This window comes from Leptosomus discolor, chromosome 15 (genome assembly GCF_034619465.1).
Source record: "Leptosomus discolor isolate bLepDis1 chromosome 15, bLepDis1.hap2, whole genome shotgun sequence".
Lineage (NCBI taxonomy): Eukaryota > Metazoa > Chordata > Aves > Leptosomiformes > Leptosomidae > Leptosomus > Leptosomus discolor.
The window spans coordinates 10,827,974-10,845,956 of NC_141405.1; the positions used below are offsets into that span (position 1 = coordinate 10,827,974).

A 17,983-nucleotide genomic window follows, 5' to 3' on the forward strand; every position below is an offset into this window, starting at 1 on the left:
ACCCACGCTATCTGTTGCAGGAGTATTCCCAGTTTTGCTAGGACGCATTCCCAGTTTTGCTAAGATGCTTTGAAAATACATGATTAGACTTTCACTTCCTCATGAAAGCCCTGAGTAGAAATTAAACGATCACTTTGTGTGTTACATGGTCTACCAGGATTTTTTATTCCTTTGGTTTTTCACTTTCCGTTGCTTTTCCACGGTGTGCCAGAAAGTAGCTGAAAATATCCTGTATGTGACTGAGAGTAAATCCACCCACAGCGATTCATTCCTACCCTTTCAGTCTGTGATTTTAGGAGAAAAACTCTCATGTCCTCCTCGCTTTGAGCCTGTCTGATGCGGAAAAAGCACAAGGGGAAGTAAAGCTAGTTGTCAGAGTAATTAGCTGTTGACATCTTTAATGTATTTTTAATGGTTCAGGAGAAGAAACACAAACTATCTAGTAAAGCATTACAGTATGTTCTGTTCCTAAACAGAAAAACTTGCATTTTAAGCTGATGTCTAGTGATCATTTTCTTGCTTTTGAAAAATTTTAAATGTCATCTAAAATGTCAGTGCTGGGGTCTTAAAACAAAGAAGTGCTTTTGGCTAGCTAATTGAAGAAAATGCTGCGGTTTTAATCTTGGTGAGTATGGATTGGTTCCTAATTTAACCTCTTGCAAGTAGTTTGTTGGTGGAAGCACCAAAGCACTTTGAAGATAAAGGAACAAATCAGTCCTTAAGTCAGCCACCTCGACTGCCATAGTACCTGCTCTCTGGCTGTAAATTTTACCAAGTGTTTGAATTTTCAGAGGATAAGTCTTTAATCAATCTGAAGTTCAGTGTGACAGTCACTTTGCAAATTGTCCCGTCAGACTCACGTGTCAGACACTCTCGACTCTTTTAACCTAAGCAGAGCTGAGCTCAGCCTAAAGCCTGTAGGCACCAAGAATCCTAAAGGAGCAGAAGTTCAAGTCCCTTCTCTTCCCTCGGGAATCCAGGGCATGGACCTCCTGGCCCAGCGTGGGGACTCTCAGGAGCTGAGAGCATCTTCTCTCGTCTCGTACCCCCTGATGACTCCAGGTCACAGCACAGGTCCAGACAGACCTGCCTGCCCTCCCTGCTCTCCCAGGGGCAGCCCCCGAGAGCTGTAACCTGTGCCAAGGTCCTGCCCTGGCCCCAGCATCTTGGCAGGATCTCTCTTCAGAGCTGCAGCCCTAAACAGGAAGCAATTGTCTATTTTTTTTTTTTTCTTTCTTTTTTACTAGCACTTTTGTCTCACAGAGACTAAAGATAGGTTTCCTCTACTTTGTGTGTATCTTGGAGCCAGAGCCTGTCGGAGACAGCAGCCACCCTTTCTAAAGAGACGATATAACCGCAAGCAAGAAAAACTGTCCAGCTCATCGCACCTTCCCTTTCTGCACTTATCTCCCTCCCCAAAATAAGCCGATGGCATGCTGAACTCATAGGGACTTCCAGTTTTTGTTGGCACCCTCGCTAGCCTTTGTGCTGCTTTGAGCTGTTACTCTCCCTGTGTTCCTTTACTGAAAGCTTTCATAAACCCTGGTGATTTTGGCTGCTCGGCTGTTTTGAAGCCCCGCTCCAGATGGCTGGTTTTCAGGCAGAGCTGCCTGTTTTCTGTTTTGAGAATTGGGTCCCGTGAATTGTCTCGAGCTGAGCGCTGGGAAACGGAGGCACCCCAGTCCCTTTCTGAAAGACTCATGCTTTTAAGTGACTTGAGCGAAATCCTGGCATCAGCGACAGCTTCACATTCATTTCATTTCCACCTTCATTTTTGAGTCACATAAAAAGATACCTGAGCTCTGTTGTACTATGAGGGCACACCAATATCAGCACCCAAACTCTCCTATTTTCTCCAATTTTGCTTTCAGAGTCCCCCATCTTTCCCCCTAGCCCAACTCCTTTAAGGCTTTCTCCTAATTGACAGTGTTTATGTGGTGTTGCAATTATCCAGCTCTAAATTTTATCTTCCCGTCCTACCCTCTTGATGCTTCTTTACACAAGATAGGCTGTGGGAGCGTAGCTCGCTGAAAACAGGCATGGAATGCTAGAGGGCCTGCACAAGGAAAACTCTGTTGAACAGTTTGTCTAAGCTAACATAGTAGGCCTCAAGGACGCTTCGACCTTGAGGGTCAGAATAGAAGAATTAGAAGCTAACATCCGTATGAGGCGAAACGCATTAGTATTAATAGTAAAGTGATAGGTAGAAGCAGATGACTGATGTATGTATAGCACAATTGGAGTTTATGAAAAACTGCAAGTCATGATGACTTTGGAAAATTATCCTATTTAAGAAAGTGCATCTGCACAATAAAAGGAGTTTTCTGATATAACTCATATTGAGTCTTTTGTGGATTCTCCAACTCCCGTCTCCGCAATTGGCAACGCATTTCTTTCCTCCATTTGAGCCATGACCAGAGGAATTTCAGTTGCAGCTTCTCTAATTTCTTTCACAAATACTTTCCCCTTTCCTGCAGCAGATTTCCCAGACATTAGAGAATTCCCAGGTCCCTTTGGGCTTTGATTCTCTCCATGCCAGTTTTCCGTAAGTTGACAATATTGATGTTACTTCTGGTAGCTGACACTCTAAAATCTCCCTCAAGCAATTTAGTCATCTAACCCTATGTGTGCTTCAGTTTGAGTCTGTTTTTTCCCCCTCTCACAGTGTGTCCTATGCCCATCCCATGGCAGGAGCCAGCCCTGCCACAAAACTCCTGTAAAATGGGTCTCTAGGGAGAGGGTTTGGGGTGAAATTCTAACAGACACATGGCTTGTGGCAGGGTCTCCTGCACAGGGATGGATTTTCCTCCCATGACTGAGCTGCTGGTGAGTAAAGCTGCTCGGTTCAGTCACTGCAGGGTTGGTTTTGGGGTTGTAGCCGAGCAGCCTTTATCTTTGACGTACACCAGGTGCATTAAACCACTGTCCTGCCTTCCTTCTTCTGATGCATGAGATGCTTTTGCTTTCGTATCATTAAATGATTTGCTTTCATAGATCACTTCTATATAGCATCCCCGGCTGCCTCAGCTGCCTTTCTGCACTGATGTGATGTTTCCTTTCTTTAAATGCCTTCAGTCCGAAGAACGACGTGCCCGCTTTTATCGCTCTTTATTGCTGCTTTATTGCTGGCTTTATCAGCCAAGTTGCTAGGAAAGTTAGTTTGTGGAAATTCCTTTGCCTCCCACAGCTATATTCCCACCCTTCTGCATCATTCCAACAGACCCTGCAAAGCTGGGCTTGTAAACTAATTGTTTACTGACTGGAGGAAAGAAAATAAATTAATAAAATCAGGACAGCGTTGCTTCATGCAAGGGAAGCTTCATGTTGGTGCAGGACCCAGTTGAACAGTTGAGGCCAGTCCATCAAGAGGCTATTTAGAAAAGAGGCTTGGGTGCTCTGTTGTCCAAGAAGGGAAAAATCATTGAATGTCCTGCAGAATTCTGATAGGAATTTGGGTGAAATGAATGCTTGCCAAAAACCATGTTAACAGTGTATTGCATAACTAATGCAGATTATTATGCTCGAGGGAAACAGACTTCCCAAAATGGCATCAGCAGTCAGAAAAAAAACCAAAACAAACTCATTGCGATTATTAAAAAAAAAAAAAAAAAAAGGAGAGAGAGAAAACTGGCAAAATTCTGAGGAAAATTTTGGCAGTATAGGACCATAGAAATGGCTGTGCTGGCTCAGATCAAAGTCCAGAAAGCTCCAGATTCAGCCTCTGACAGAGCCAACAGGAGACGCTTAGATAAAAGCACCAGAGCAAGGCAAGCACCCTGTGATACTTTCCCAGTCTACTTTCCCAGCTTCCAGCAATTAGTATCTCAAGGACTTCCTGAGCTGACAGGGCTGTCTTTGAATTTAATATCCCCCGATGGATTTGTTTCACAGGGTCTTGTTCCAGTTGTTCTTCGAGCCCGTGCAGACTTGCAGCATCCACTGTGTCCCTCAGTGGGGAGCTGCAGGGGATGGAGTATCATCACCCTCGGGGCATCGGCAGCCGCTTTTGGCACCCTGGAGGAGATTAAAAAAGGGCTCAGGCCTTGGACCGCTGAAGCCAAAAGTGTAAAACTCAATAGCTCGGACAAAAATGTAGCTCAAAGCTGTTTTAGATCTGTGTCCTCTGTAGGTTCAACACAGGAGATCACAGCGGGTTGGCTCCTCTTATATGCTGTCAGCATGCAGGAGATGAGCGCGAATCACAATTTCTGAAAGTATCTGAATATGTTCTGACACAGTCATGTCCCCGCCAGGAAGCTTGGTTGGGATTTTTTTGGTTTTGGAGTCAGTGGGTGAATGTTGGTTTCGTTGAAGCCAGTGGGCTTTTCTCCAGTGCTTTCAGTCTGACTCTATCAGTGACGACAACTGGCTTAGAGTCGAAAGTAAAAAGTTGGATGAAGTCGGGTTTTGGGCATGAACGCAGACAGGACTAAAATATTTTAGAAATTTTTCTTGGTTTGGTGGAAAAGAAATGGCAGGAAAAGTAAGTCAATGTCTCCAAGATGTATTAGACCTCTTGTTTTAGAAGTTTGCTGAAGTTAAATGTCTCCCCTTCTGTTTTTCTTCTGCTTGAAATGGCTTTTCAGATAGCCATTCCACCAGTTTTATCAGAAAAGGTCCAAGACCACTCTTTCAGTGCATTTTGATCCAAACGGCGTTTTACGCTGGAGAAAAGGCCCATTCCTCTCACAGCCCTGCTGCGTGGTAGCCGTGAGGCTCAGTAACCTGCAGCGGCACCCCTTCCTGGGGCATGCGTCTGCCTCCTCCCCGGCCGCCTGGCTGAGACCCAGCCGCGCTCGGTGCACATCCCTCCGTGTGCTGGGGAAAGGGCAAGAGCCTGGCAGCCCTCTGAGCCCTGCTCTCGCTGCCAGCTGGGGGCCAGCTCTCAAAGTGGAGAGCATTCCCCCAGCCCTTCAGCTGGAAATACTTATTTAGTAGTTATTTTCTCTCTGGGTGTGTGTATTTTTATATATTTTTATTTGTTTGTTTGTTTGTTTGGAGGAGCATTATAGGTTCTCCATAAAATGTGAGTCAAACCATATATTGCTCTCCTTACTTCCCTAGTCGCACAGTTGTCTGAAACGAGGATTTTTTTCCCCGTTGTTCTGTCCCCAGCCCCACGTGAGCTGCGGGCTCGCTGATGGCAATGCAGGTTTCTGCCCCTTCCCCTTTGCATTTCAAATCCTCCGTTGCTAGTGGTCTGAATCAACAGGGTAGGGAAGAGGACGGAAATCCCTAAAATTGTGATGACAGAGCAAAGTCTTGGGGTTAAACAAGTTCATCCCCAAGAAAATCTTGTCTTTTTGTGTAGTTTGAAAATGCTTTTTTGAAGAGTGGTTTCATTCACCCGGCCCGGGGAAGGGGATGGTGTAGTGTATGCTGGACCGATGGTGGCAGAGCCCGTGATGGGCTGGTTCAGGTGATGCCGCAGACACAGGTAAATGAGGCTTAGACCCTTCTCAGCAAAGTCATCAAAGTCCACCACTGCCTTGTCAGACTAGCATCTGAGCTAAAGTGATATAAACCCCACTTTCCCTCCTGAATTATCATTATTTTATTCTAGAAATTCAAGCTGAAGCATTGTAAGAGTTTTAAGTTATCCCACGGAATAGATTCAAAGTGAGAAATCCACATTTTTTTACCCAGTGTTTACACAACCTGTCAATCTTACAGTATTCTCAGCACAGCCTGTGGCAAATCTTGTTTGTACACAAAATATTTTTCAAATTTATCGTGGCGCCTGCTTTTATTTAGGCGGTGATGACCACTGCCAGCCACACTCGTATGGAGGCTGAGCTGGGGCAGCTGGGCAGCTTTCGAGCCCCTTGATGGGGAGCACTGTGCAATTCCCTGGCCTGTGCCGGGTCGGGCGGCAGTGACGTCTCTCCAGCAAAACCCCAAGGGCTCTGCTGTGGCCATCCTCACTTTCTCCTCTCCTGGCCCGGACAGTCGCCATCCGGCACCTCCTGCTTTCCCTGCAGTGCTCTCACGTGAGCTCCCTGGAGCAGCACGGCCCCCTGTCCCGAGAGCTGCCATGAGAGCACGTGCTCAGCAGATGTTTTTCCAAGGCCCTGCTCTGTTAAGTTGATGCACCTTTCCAAGAAAAGAAGTGTCTGAGGAGCACGGGAGTGATGTGCTCTTCTCCCTGGGTTTCCTCCACAGTTTCTAATCCACAACTCTCAGCCAAAATAGGCTTTGTTACCCGCAGGCTACTCTTTTCCCTGATTTGAGTTTCAGATATTTCTCTGGTGCTTAAAAAGCTGCTTTTGGCACCCTTTTCAGAACTGGAGCCGAGGTGGTTTTGCTCTCCCACCTTCACGGAGGAGCTCGGGTGCAGTTATGTGACCCCCACGCCTCCCGCCTGCCTTTCACCACTGTGCATCTCCCCGCTCTGCTTTTGGGGAACGGGTCAGGTAATTTGTCCAGAGACACAGCAGCCCAGATCACAGACCTACAAACCCGAATCAGAAGATCGCCTCTAACGGCAGGCTAGATCGCAGCCCTTGGGGACAAGACCCTTCTCGCTCTGTGTTTGCACAGCCCAGAGCGTGGCGCCATCAGCACTACCAGGGTCCTCCCGTTTCAGTGCCTGTTCTCAGGCTAAAGCCTGAAATAACTGGGGAAGGACCCTCTCCAGGAAACATCCCTGATGTCGCTGCGTGACTGGTGTGTGATGCCCTGATGCTGCATGAGGCTGTGTCATGGTGGAGCTCCTGGGGACACTGTGCATCTTCTCACCTGGGGTGCCAGCGCCTGGTGCACCCACCCGCCCCAGTGGAGCCTCTGCTGGGCCACGGGCTGGCCCAGGAACACCAGTGCAGGCACTGGGTTGCCCATGAGGGCACTACTTTGCCCATCAGGAGCACTGGGTGGCACACGGTTGCCCATGGGTGGCACTAGGATGCCCAACGGCTGTACTGGGTTGCCCGTTGATGGCACCGGGGGTTGTCCAGGGACAGGATCAGGTTGTCCAGCAAAGGCAGTAGGTTGCACAGAGTCTGCACTAAGTTGCCCAGGAGTGGCACTGGGTTGCCCACTGAGGGCAGTGAGTTCATAGGATCATAGAATCACAGAATGGTTTGGGTTGGAAGGGACCTCAAAGATCATCTTGTTCCAACCCCCCTGCCATGGGCAGGGACACCTCCCACCAGACCAGGTTGCTCAAGGCTCCATCCAGCCTGGCCTTGAGCACTGCCAGGGATGGAGGATCATAGAATATCTCAAGTTAGAAGGGACCCATAAGGATCAGCGAGTCCAACTCCCTGCTCCTTGCAGGACTACCTAAAACTAAACCCCATGACTGAGAGCATTGTCCAGCTGCTCAACACTTGCCCAACAGCTGCACCTGCTTGCCCAGGGGCTGCACAAAGCTGCCCAGCGAGAGCGGTAGGTTGCCCAGGGCAGGAACTAGGGTGCCATACGAGGGTATTTTCTTGCCCAGGGCTGGCCCTGGGTTGCCCATCGAGAGCGCTGTGTTGCCCGAGGGCTGCATCAGGTTGCCATGGCAGCTGCAGGGAGTCGGCCCGGGCAACACCCGGTCACCCGCTTCTTATGTCACTGACGGCACCGGGGACGCTGCAGTGCCTGGCAGAGCTGCCACCGAGCCTGGCAGCACAGCAGTGAGCAGCAGCCCCCGGGGCACCCTCAAGCCTCCGCAGTGCACCCCGCATCCAAGCAGCTAAGGGTGAGCAAGGGGAGGACTAAAAAAGCAGAGATATTTCTCCTGATCTTCTGCATTATCTCTTATGTCGCCTAAGTGTACCCCAGCTAGGTGGTTGGGGGCTCCCGTGGTGTGTCTGTGTTCAGGGGTGGCAGAAAGTAGCACCCTGGGATGACTTATCCCAAGAGGGTGCAGGGACATTTATTTCAGCTGGAAATGCAGGGGAAAGTAACCCTGGTCCATTCCCAAGTTCTTAAATATGTGTCTGTCAGTGGCTGAAAGGGAATAATTTATTTGCAGGGGTAGGAGCCAGGGAAGCAGTCTCCCACTCTCGGAATGCTGTTTCTCACGTATAAATAAGTGGCACGGAGCTAAGGAAAGTGCAGTCGCCTGTCCCTAGCAGGGACAAAAGGGCTGAAGTGACTGGTTTGTGGGAACCGACACACACAGTGGTTTTTGTTGGACCTGAGCACAGACGTTTCATCCTCAGCTCTGCCAAACTGGCTCGGAGGGTTGTGTTTGTGAAAGTTTTTCTGCTAAATTTGAGGGTGTGAGTTTCCCGCTGCCTATCCCACAGCCTCTTCAGCCAGGCTGGATCCTGGGGCGAGACTCGGTGCCCACAGCTATGCTGCTCTCAAGTCAGGTACTGGGGCAGCCCATGCCAGCATGGCCAAAATTGCTCAAGGCTTGCAAATACTGTCCTCAAAGTTCAGTGATTTCCCAGCTGCGGGCTGTACACTTTTGCCCTCTGACTCATCCCTATTTTTCTCCGATTTGCCCGAACTGAAGGTCCTGTTATTCTCCTGTATTCGCCGTTCTCTAATTTAATAGCTGCATTCTGAGACATTGTTCATCTGAATGCACCAAACTGCTACAGGCACAGGTGACGCAAGAAGTCTCTTAGGTCACCTGTCCCCATAGCTAGATGTTGGAAAACGTGCAGTTTAATGAGTCAATGGGTCAATGGGCTGCGAGCGTCCGGCATGAAGGAGGGTTACCCTCGGTGTACAGCAACAGCAGCTCCCAGGCAGAGCCTGCCTGTCTCCGTGTGCCTCCCATCCATCGCCTTTTAAGCCTTTAGGAAGGAAAGTAGGAAACTGTGACTCCTTCGTCCTGCCCTTGTGTAGAGAGAGGCATTCTTTGTTGCAGAGGTGACTAAAATGAAAGAAACTCTCTTTCCCAAGGGTTTAATGATTTTAAAAATAAGGCAGTCTCTCTCAGCTCGCCTACACATGCAAAGTGATTAGGGTAGCCCAGGAGGAGCAATTAAACCTCTAGCCACGTGATCGCTTCTGTCGATGCTTTGTTCTAGAATAAAAGTGAGTTTATTTCATGCAAACATCCCATTTTTAAAGGAATAAAGTTGATTTCATGCTGTGACAAATAGGATTTAGCACATGCTTCAGGTCAAACTCCCCTCCCACCCAGGGATCTTGTTGTAGCACACCAGCGTCCCAATCTTTCACTGCGGCTCCGAGCCAGGCTGGGAGCAGTGGGGATGGGATGGTGTTAGGGGAAGGACACATCCCTGCAACACAGCACCTGGCTACAACAGCTATAGGGACTTATTCTGCCCGTGGGTGACACCTGTAACCATACAGAAACTTCACACCGAGCACAGCATACCCTCCTGAGTGTTTGTCCTTAGATGAGGTGTGTCAGGTACATTCGGTGGCCCCTCTGCATTATATTTCTGATAAAATTGACTGATAACCTTAATCTGAAAAGAGCAATGGCACCCACATGCCTTACACAGTTATTGGTAGCAAAATCTTCCTGTGTGACTCTTCCCCTTAGGGTTACTGCAAGGCTGGTGTTTACGAGCTGCTCTGAAAAGACTTTGTGGGATATCTCCTTTCCAAGTGCATTTGTTTTACAGCAGGTGAGCCAGAGATGTTTTTCTTCCTTTGCAAGTCCAGAGATGGCTGTTCTTTTTAGGTTGAAATGGGGGGGGGTGGGGGGGGGTGGGTGCAGGGGTGGGGTGAAATTTGGATATAGTCCAAATTTAAGCAAAGCTCAGCTCACCTGCGGACACCTCACTCAAGCTTTTACTGCAAGTGAAAATAGAGATGATGAGGATGGATTCCCTCACCCACAAACCGCGCTGGGTTGGTAGCAGCTGTGCATCCAAAGCTATCACGGCTGGTAATGGAACTTTTAAAGAGGAAATTACAGCAGGAATACTATAAGATCAGCAAAAACGCTGGCCAAAAGAAACAAATGAACATCAGAGAATCAGCAACTACAGTTTCATTGGACGGACAGACAAAATGAAGGCACAGTATCTGTCATTCTCCTTAGTAGCCATGATTTGTTTCTCTCTACATTCCAAGACCTGATGAGAGATACTGACAACAAAGTAAAATCCTTATATATAAAAATGCTTGGGATGCTGTCAGAAGGGATTTGCTTTCAAGAGTTTTAGGCCTGTCCAGGCGATGTGTGGGTGCTGTGTGCATCGCTCTTCGTATTTTAAGTTGCGTGTGTCGCTGTAAGAAGTAGCGCAAGTGCAGGAGCTTACTGAGTGAGGTTGTCTTCTTCTGTCTCCTTTGTGCAGGACACATACCTGAATAGCGGCGTTCAAGAATGGAGCTGGTTGGATCTCCCTTAACTGCAACATATGCCCATCCAAGATCAACACCTACCAAGTTTCTGCCTGCCATCAGCACCATGGCTTCAAGCTATAAGAACCGTTTTCCTTACTACCCCTTGCCTCAGAGCTTCAGCCTCCCCCGGATGCCCAGAGCCTACTACAAAGCAGCTGCCATCAACCCAACTTTGGCTCCCTTTTCCAAAAGCTCCCAGGGGTTACCCCCAAGCAAGATGCTTCCTTTTGTTTCCAACAGAACAACCCTCTTCAGCCGGTACACCTCTGACGACTGGTACATGTCCAATCTGACCAACTACAAAGAGTCGGAGACTACCCGGCGCAATGCCGAGTGTCTGAGAGTCGATACCTCCCGTCTGATTCACGATAAATATCAGCAGACAAAGAAGACCCAAGTAGAAAGCACCAAAAACCTGGGAGATCGTGTCCAAGAGATAGAATTTTGGAAGTCAGAGCTCTGCCATGAGCTGGATGAGATGATCGGGGAAACGAACGCACTCACAGACTTGAAGAAAAGACTGGAGAGAGCCTTGGCTGAGACAGAGGCCCCTCTCCAGGTAAGCACCCTGTCCGGTGGGCTGCAAGCTGTAGCCTACTGCTGAAACATCTGCAGCCATTCAGACGCCCAATTAAGTTTCATTGCAGCTCCGTAACGTCTAGAAAGTTTTTATTAAGAGACCATTAGTTAAGTTAGTAATAAACAAATGCCTTGCCATCTGCTGCCTCCCCTATCAGTACGTACTGAGCACACCAGAACAGTATTTGCTTAACCAAATATTTTTATAAGTGGTACATCCAAAATCCTGGTTTGGGAGACAAAAGCCCATGCCCTCCTACGAGGCTCTGGCGAGGTCAGCCTCAAGCCTGACACAGGTCCCTGCCTTCAGCTGTGGCTGCGCCAGGGACACGTGTGCTCCCCCACGTTGATTTAATGCTGATGTTGCAGCTCGGCTGCTCGTTGTCAGCTAAACCAGCTGCCCTGGGCACTTTTTTTCCCGTGCTGTCGTCTCTGTGCCCACCTACAATTTCATTTCTTACATTACTTGACATGGGGACCATCCCTGTAGGGATTTGCAACCAGCAGTGATGGCATGTCCCCAACAGGTCACTCAGGAGTGCTTGCTTCACCGGGAGAAGAGGATGGGCATTGACCTGGTCCATGATGATGTGGAGAAACAGCTCTTTGTGGTAAGTTTGTCAACACAGATCATGTGTTATTTTTACCTAAACTACTCTGAACAGGTTTTGCAGCCCTGTTCCCTCTCTGGCTCCTTAGTGCCTGTGAGGTGCTAAACTCTTCAAACCCCCAAAACCTGCAGGGCCAGGGGACGACGTTCCCCCACGCAGCAGCGTGCCCACACGGTGTGGGTAAGACTTGCCCTGCCAGAGGCAGGAATAGCTGAAAACCAGCTGTGTGTTTGTGTAGCCTATCAGGGTCCTCTGTCCCTCTTCAAGGAGCTTGTGGGACTCTCCTGCCTTTCAGAGCCCTGCCGGCACAGGATCTATAAGTATCTGTCACATACATGTGATATATCTCTATATATCTGTGTCACATACATATATATTACGCACACATGCACACACACAGATATGGAGAAGGCAGTGTCTGCCCGACAGCTTGTCTGGTTTTCCCAACTATGTTACTTGGTCTAATAAAAGATATTACATCTACCCCCAGCTTTGCTTTGCTCAGAGCAGCGTGGCCGCAGTAAGACTGTGTGTGCTTAGGCAATGCATTTTATAGCAGTCCTAAAACCGCGCACTCCTGCCTGCCTTTATATAGGCTGCTTTAAATTATGAATAAAAAGCAAACACGATGAGAGCTGGCACAGAAGATGGGATCCTATCGCAGGGTACAACAAAATACAATCACTGCAAAGGCATCGCGAAACTGGGAAGGAAACTGCAGCCCCTGGGACTGTGAAGCCACTGCTCTGTTAGAAGATTTTTTCTTATGAGTCAGGCCCTAAAAAAATTGAAAGATTAGTTTAAGGGTCATGAGATTTTAAGAAAATAATTGGAGCTGGTTATCTCCATAATGGCATTTTGGATTTTAAGTGTTTCGGACATATTTAGGCCATGCTTTTCAGCTGGCTCCTGCAGACAGGAGGGCTTAAAAATTATGGTTTTGGAGCACTAATCACCTGCCTCCAGTAGCTGGGGCTTCACAAACGCGATAGATTTGTGCTGAAGTCAAGTGAGCTGAGAGCAGCACATGCCTTCCTCCGGTGGAGCTGGATGTTTCTTAGAAATGGCTTAGAAAGTTACACCAAACTCAAGTCCGTCTCCTCTTGTCCCAGATGGATGGGATTTCTCCTGGGGAAGAAAACATTTGGGGAGCAAAAAGGGCAGATGCTGATTGGGGATGGGGATGTGTAGCGCTGCTGGTCCAGAGAACCTCTATGCCTGTTCATATCAGGTCAGGATCTGTCCCTGTCTCCTATAGTGGAACTAATCATCACTTGACATTGATGTCAAGATGAGAAAACACTTGGCAACCCACCCTGAAAGTGAAGTGGGAGGCCATGGCTGTGGCCACAGCACCCTCCCATCCCCTCCTGGTCGCTGCGCCCAGGCTCAGCTGCACAAGTGAGCGCTCTGGGGTTGGGGGGCACTTTCTCCACTCCCTGCCAGTTTGCTTTGTCCTTGCTGTGTGCACGGTTGGAGAGGCCTGAGGGGATGAGTGTGACCAGGACAACTGAGCATGGATACTGATGGGGTCATGTTTTGCCTTTGCCCAGGAAGCCGACGTCATCAGATCCTGCCAGGAGAGGATGCAGCAGTACCTGGATAAGGCGAAAGCCCAGCTCGCGTAAGGAGGAGCTCCTTCTCTCATGCTGCATTTGCAGCTGCGATGTGAAACCCCGGCAGACCCCCACCTCTGCCCACACCCTACAGCCGTAAAACCTGGGCAGGCTCCATGGGAAGCGGGCAGTGGCGCCCACAGGAGCACGTAGCTGCCCAGGTGGGAGGAAACCATTCCACCCATACATCCCCACCCATGGCTCTTGTTTGTGTGTTGAAGGTCCAACAGGGCAGCCCAGCATGAGCTGGAGAGGGACCTGGCCAACAAGCAGACAGCCTACCGCATCGACGACAAGTGCCACCACCTGAGGAACACCTCCGATGGCATCAGCTACTTCCGAGGGGTGGAGCGGGTTGACGCCACGTGAGTGCACGCTGGGCAGCACGAGAGCACCGAGCTGTCCCTGGGATGCGCGGTGCCTCGCCCTGGCAGGGAACGGGTTGTCCCCAGCCCACTGTAAAGGCATGTGTCTCTGCATGGCACATCCATCCTGCCTGGAAACACCCATCTTGGAGGGGCCGTTTCTCCCTGCTCACCATAAAGGGAGAACAACCCTCTGCTTTCAGCTGGATGCTGAACACGCAGTGGGTGAAAGTGAGTCCCACCTAATTACACATTATATCAGGGTTCAGAGATCAGCCTGAAAATGAACTCAGCCCAACACCTCTGCACAGCTCATTAAGTTTATGCGTATTTTCAAAGATGTGTCAGTGCTTGCATGAGCGCTCTTGGTTGACGTGACGTCTGGGGGGTTCACCCCTGCATGGAGAGGGCCTGGCAGGGAGCCGAAATGACACAGAAGATAAAGAAATAGAGAGCATGGTCCTGGGATACGGTTCAGCTGCTTTTGGGTGCCAGGAATTCAGCTTCGGCTCTGCAGTAGATGAATGGTGACCTAAACCAGCACTCGCAGAGATATGCGCTAAGTGGCAAAGGGCTGAGGGAATATATCTGCTGCTCACAAGGACGCGTGCAGTTTATGGAGGGGCATAGATTGATTCAATCTTTCTAATATTTGAATAATTATTCACAGCTCAGACATATTGCAAATGAATTGCAAAGGATTGATGCTAAAATTCAGAGGGGGGCAAAATGTGCCGAGAACCAGCATGTTTTAAATGGGGCTTATGTGGTATTTAAGTCTTTTGTTGACCTTGTTCTGGCCTACTGCACAGGCGTGAACTTCATCGTGAATGCACAGACAGGGAAATGAATATTATCTAATGCTTGTTCAGTTTAGTATGAAACTGAGATAAGTTATGAGCAAAATTAATTGACTGCAATCTGCGCGTCGACGTGAAGCTGGGAATCACTTGGCACTTAGATGGCTCGAACGTGTAAATATGAGGTCTGACTAAAATCTTCATTTTTCTGGGGGAATCTTTGCTTTGTCTGGGCTTTCATAAGTACCACAGTTGTCTTCATGAACATGTCATCATTTCATAAGCATATCGAACAAATGGTGTCCAGGTGTTTTACCTTCATGTGGTCAAATTAAGAGCGTAGCTTTAACCTGCATTTAATCCACACTGCTCCCATGGCATGCCTGGCCATGGCCAGCTTCAGCAGCATGGGCTTACTGGAGGCCTCTCCTTCCTCCTCCCCAGGATCTCGGTGCCAGAGTCGTGGGCCAAGTTCTCGGACGACAACATTCTCCTCTCCCAGAGCGAACGGGCGGCCTCCGCCAAGCTGCGGGACAACCTCGAGAACCTGCTGGTGGTGACGGCCAACGAGATGTGGCGCCAGTTCAACAGGGTGAACGTCGCCTTTGCCAACCGCATCGCTGAGACAGCTGACACCAAGAGCAAGATTCAGACCCACCTGGCCAAGGTAGCCTGAACCCCTCCCTTTCGGTGTGACACCGTCACTTCCCAGTGACACCACTCTCCACACAGACCTGGCCCAAGAAGAGGAACGGTTGCTACAAGGAGCTGGTTATAGTATCATTATCTGTTTGAAATTCCAAGTACTGGGGACATTCTCCTTGGAGCAGGACAAGTTGGCACTGTAACTTCCTCTCAAGGGACCCTTTATTTCCCTAGTGCCCAGCAGCAAAGGGATTTCAAGCAGAAGGTGGAAATGCTGTTTGCATCTCCTGGTAGTTACTTCAGAAGTGCTGGCTGCCCTGCAGAAAGTCTTTGCTGGGCCTCTACTGGGGTGCCTGCCGGGGGGTTTGCAGGCTCCCTTCTCCTCCAAGGACATGCTTTCAGGCTCAGTGCTCCAGGTTTGCTGCATGGTCAGCCGTGTGTTTCCCGCATGGCTCTGCCAAGCAGGGGAAGTGGAGATCAGTGATGGGCACCTGGCTCGGACTGCTGGGTCTCATGGAAAGCTTCCTGAAAAGAGCTTGACACGGTATCGATTAACTGAGCAGAGACTGGGCTTGCAGCTCTGCAGGCTGATGTCACGTCTTTAATTGAGGATCCATTAGAAACTTTCCCTCTATGAGTTGCTATTGATGGATGATCAATTCCTGCAAGCAGTAATTTTGGGTAGCTGGTAATTCAATAGATCCATCACTGCTCCAAAATCTCCTCCGATGTGACAGTAACAGCAAAGAGAGGCTTTTCCTTGAAAAGAAATCTGCTGGATCTGTGCCTTGGCATGTGTCAGAGCGACAGGGGTCTGAGCCCAGGGTCTGCTTATTCAACTTGTTTTTTTCTGCAGATGGACAGGAGAAAAGGGAAATGATGTGGTCACTTGAGAATATATCATTTAATTTATGAATGCGGTTTTTTCATGCCAGACACTGCAGGAAATCTTCCAGATCGAGATGAACATAGAAGCCATCCGAAAAGCCATTAGGGACAATGGGCTAGTGTTAAAAGTGGCTCAGACCCGGCTGGATGAGCGCACGCGGAGACCCAATGTGGAGCTGTGCCGGGACACTGCCCAGCTCCGGTAAGGCAGGACCCAGGGCTGGGAGGGTCCTTGAGGAGTGACTGGTCGTAGCGCTCAGGAGCATCACTGGATGACAAAATTAATCTTTTTTTTTTTTTTTTCCCCAAAGAGTCATTCCATAAGTGCACTGGTATAATCAAGAGCAATGATTAGGTATCCCGGCCTCGGGGTGGTAGAAGAGCTCTGCACCCACGAAGGAGGCTGTACGCCATGGCCGGGTACAGCCTGATACCACCCCGTGAAGGGATGGATTTTTCCCACTTGGGTAAACCTCACCTACTCTCCTGCCTGCTTCCCAGCTGTTGGATGGCTTAGTTTTGCAGTATAAGCCCTTTAATCTCTGACAGGCTTGTGTTGAGAGCACTTAGCTGCTTCCTTTTGGGTCACTGCAAGAAAGGATGCACCATGTGGAGAAGCAGTAAGGGCTGTCCTCACCTCCCCTGAGGACACTGGAAATCCTTTCAAGGACATAGTGAGCCCTTTGGGACTGCACCCCAAGGGGCCGTGGAGGAGCAGGCTGCCCTGAGTGCCCAACAGCACCCCATGTGAGGGGTGAGGCACCCCAAACCTCACCCCTCCTCCTAGGAGCCCTCTGGGAATGACTCCACGTGAAGCTTTTTAGAAGCCATATAAACCCAGCCCTTGCATGCCATTGGGTTTTTCCATCCTCCACTTGTTTCACATTCACTTTTAGCCTCTCCCAGCTCCCCCATTTTGCTGTGTGTGCATCCGTGGGTGTGGGGAGGAACGCTGCACAGGGAGATCCGGGTGGGTGAACCAACAAACCCGCAAAACCAAACAGGAACAGGAAACCACAGCTGCTCATCCCTCTTCTCGGTGGCACAAGCTGCTCCAGGAGATGAGGCTGCACATCGCCGAAGCCTTAGAGCAAACTTAACCATGCCTGCCCACGGAGGTCTGGAGGAGCTCTGCCCTCGCCTTTCCCGTGCATCTGCCAGAAATGAGGGGTTGAGTTACTCCGAGCACACTGAAGGGGGAAATCCTGTCCCCAAGGGGCCCATCACCAACGCCGTGCTAGAAACCACCCCCGTGACGGGACTGTTAATGGGCATTTCTTGCTGTTTTCCAGCCTCGTCAATGAGGTCCATGAAATCAATGAGACGATCCAGAGCCTTCAGCAGCGGCTGAGAGACGCCGAGAACATACTGCAAATGCTGGTGCATGCCAAGTCGATCTTGGAGCATGACCTGGCCACCAAAGCCAACTCGCTGTTCATTGACCAGGAGAAGTGCATGGGGATGCGCAAGACCTTTCCCAACACTGCACGGCTGCTGGGTTACTTTTAGGCTGGGCTCAGCTGAACCCACGCTATCTGTTGCAGGAGTATTCCCAGTTTTGCTAGGACGCATTCCCAGTTTTGCTAAGATGCTTTGAAAATACATGATTAGACTTTCACTTCCTCATGAAAGCCCTGAGTAGAAATTAAACGATCACTTTGTGTGTTACATGGTCTACCAGGATTTTTTATTCCTTTGGTTTTTCACTTTCCGTTGCTTTTCCACAGTGTGCCAGAAAGTAGCTGAAAATATCCTGTATGTGACTGAGAGTAAATCCACCCACAGCGATTCATTCCTACCCTTTCAGTCTGTGATTTTAGGAGAAAAACTGTCATGTCCTCCTCGCTTTGAGCCTGTCTGATGCGGAAAAAGCACAAGGGGAAGTAAAGCTAGTTGTCAGAGTAATTAGCTGTTGACATCTTTAATGTATTTTTAATGGTTCAGGAGAAGAAACACAAACTATCCAGTAAAGCATTACAGTATGTTCTGTTCCTAAACAGAAAAACTTGCATTTTAAGCTGATGTCTAGTGATCATTTTCTTGCTTTTGAAAAATTTTAAATGTCATCTAAAATGTCAGTGCTGGGGTCTTAAAACAAAGAAGTGCTTTTGGCTAGCTAATTGAAGAAAATGCTGCGGTTTTAATCTTGGTGAGTATGGATTGGTTCCTAATTTAACCTCTTGCAAGTAGTCTGTTGGTGGAAGCACCAAAGC

The 17,983-nt window shown here is 49.1% G+C and overlaps 1 protein-coding gene across 1 annotated transcript; it reads left to right on the forward strand.

Moving 5' to 3' along the window:
• Positions 1–10,246: 10,246 nt before the first annotated feature.
• LOC147414426 (tektin-3-like) lies at positions 10,247–17,279 on the forward strand. Its single transcript, XM_086473527.1, has 7 exons — positions 10,247–10,825; positions 11,373–11,456; positions 13,010–13,080; positions 13,294–13,437; positions 14,682–14,904; positions 15,818–15,972; positions 17,063–17,279. Exons 1-7 carry the CDS (start codon positions 10,247–10,249, stop codon positions 17,277–17,279), a joined length of 1,473 nt encoding a protein of 490 aa, XP_086329653.1.
• The last annotated feature ends 704 nt before the right edge of the window (positions 17,280–17,983 follow it).

What these genes read in the sequence shown, in the direction of transcription:
- LOC147414426 (XM_086473527.1), top strand. Translation starts at nt 10,247, where the DNA reads ATGGAGCTGGTTGGATCTCCCTTAACTGCAACATATGCCCATCCAAGA. An exon ending in TGGAGAAACAGCTCTTTGTG is followed by an intron (nt 11,457 to 13,009) that starts GTAAGTTTGTCA and finishes GCCTTTGCCCAG; the next exon opens with GAAGCCGACGTCATCAGATC. An exon ending in TTCAGACCCACCTGGCCAAG is followed by an intron (nt 14,905 to 15,817) that starts GTAGCCTGAACC and finishes TTTTCATGCCAG; the next exon opens with ACACTGCAGGAAATCTTCCA.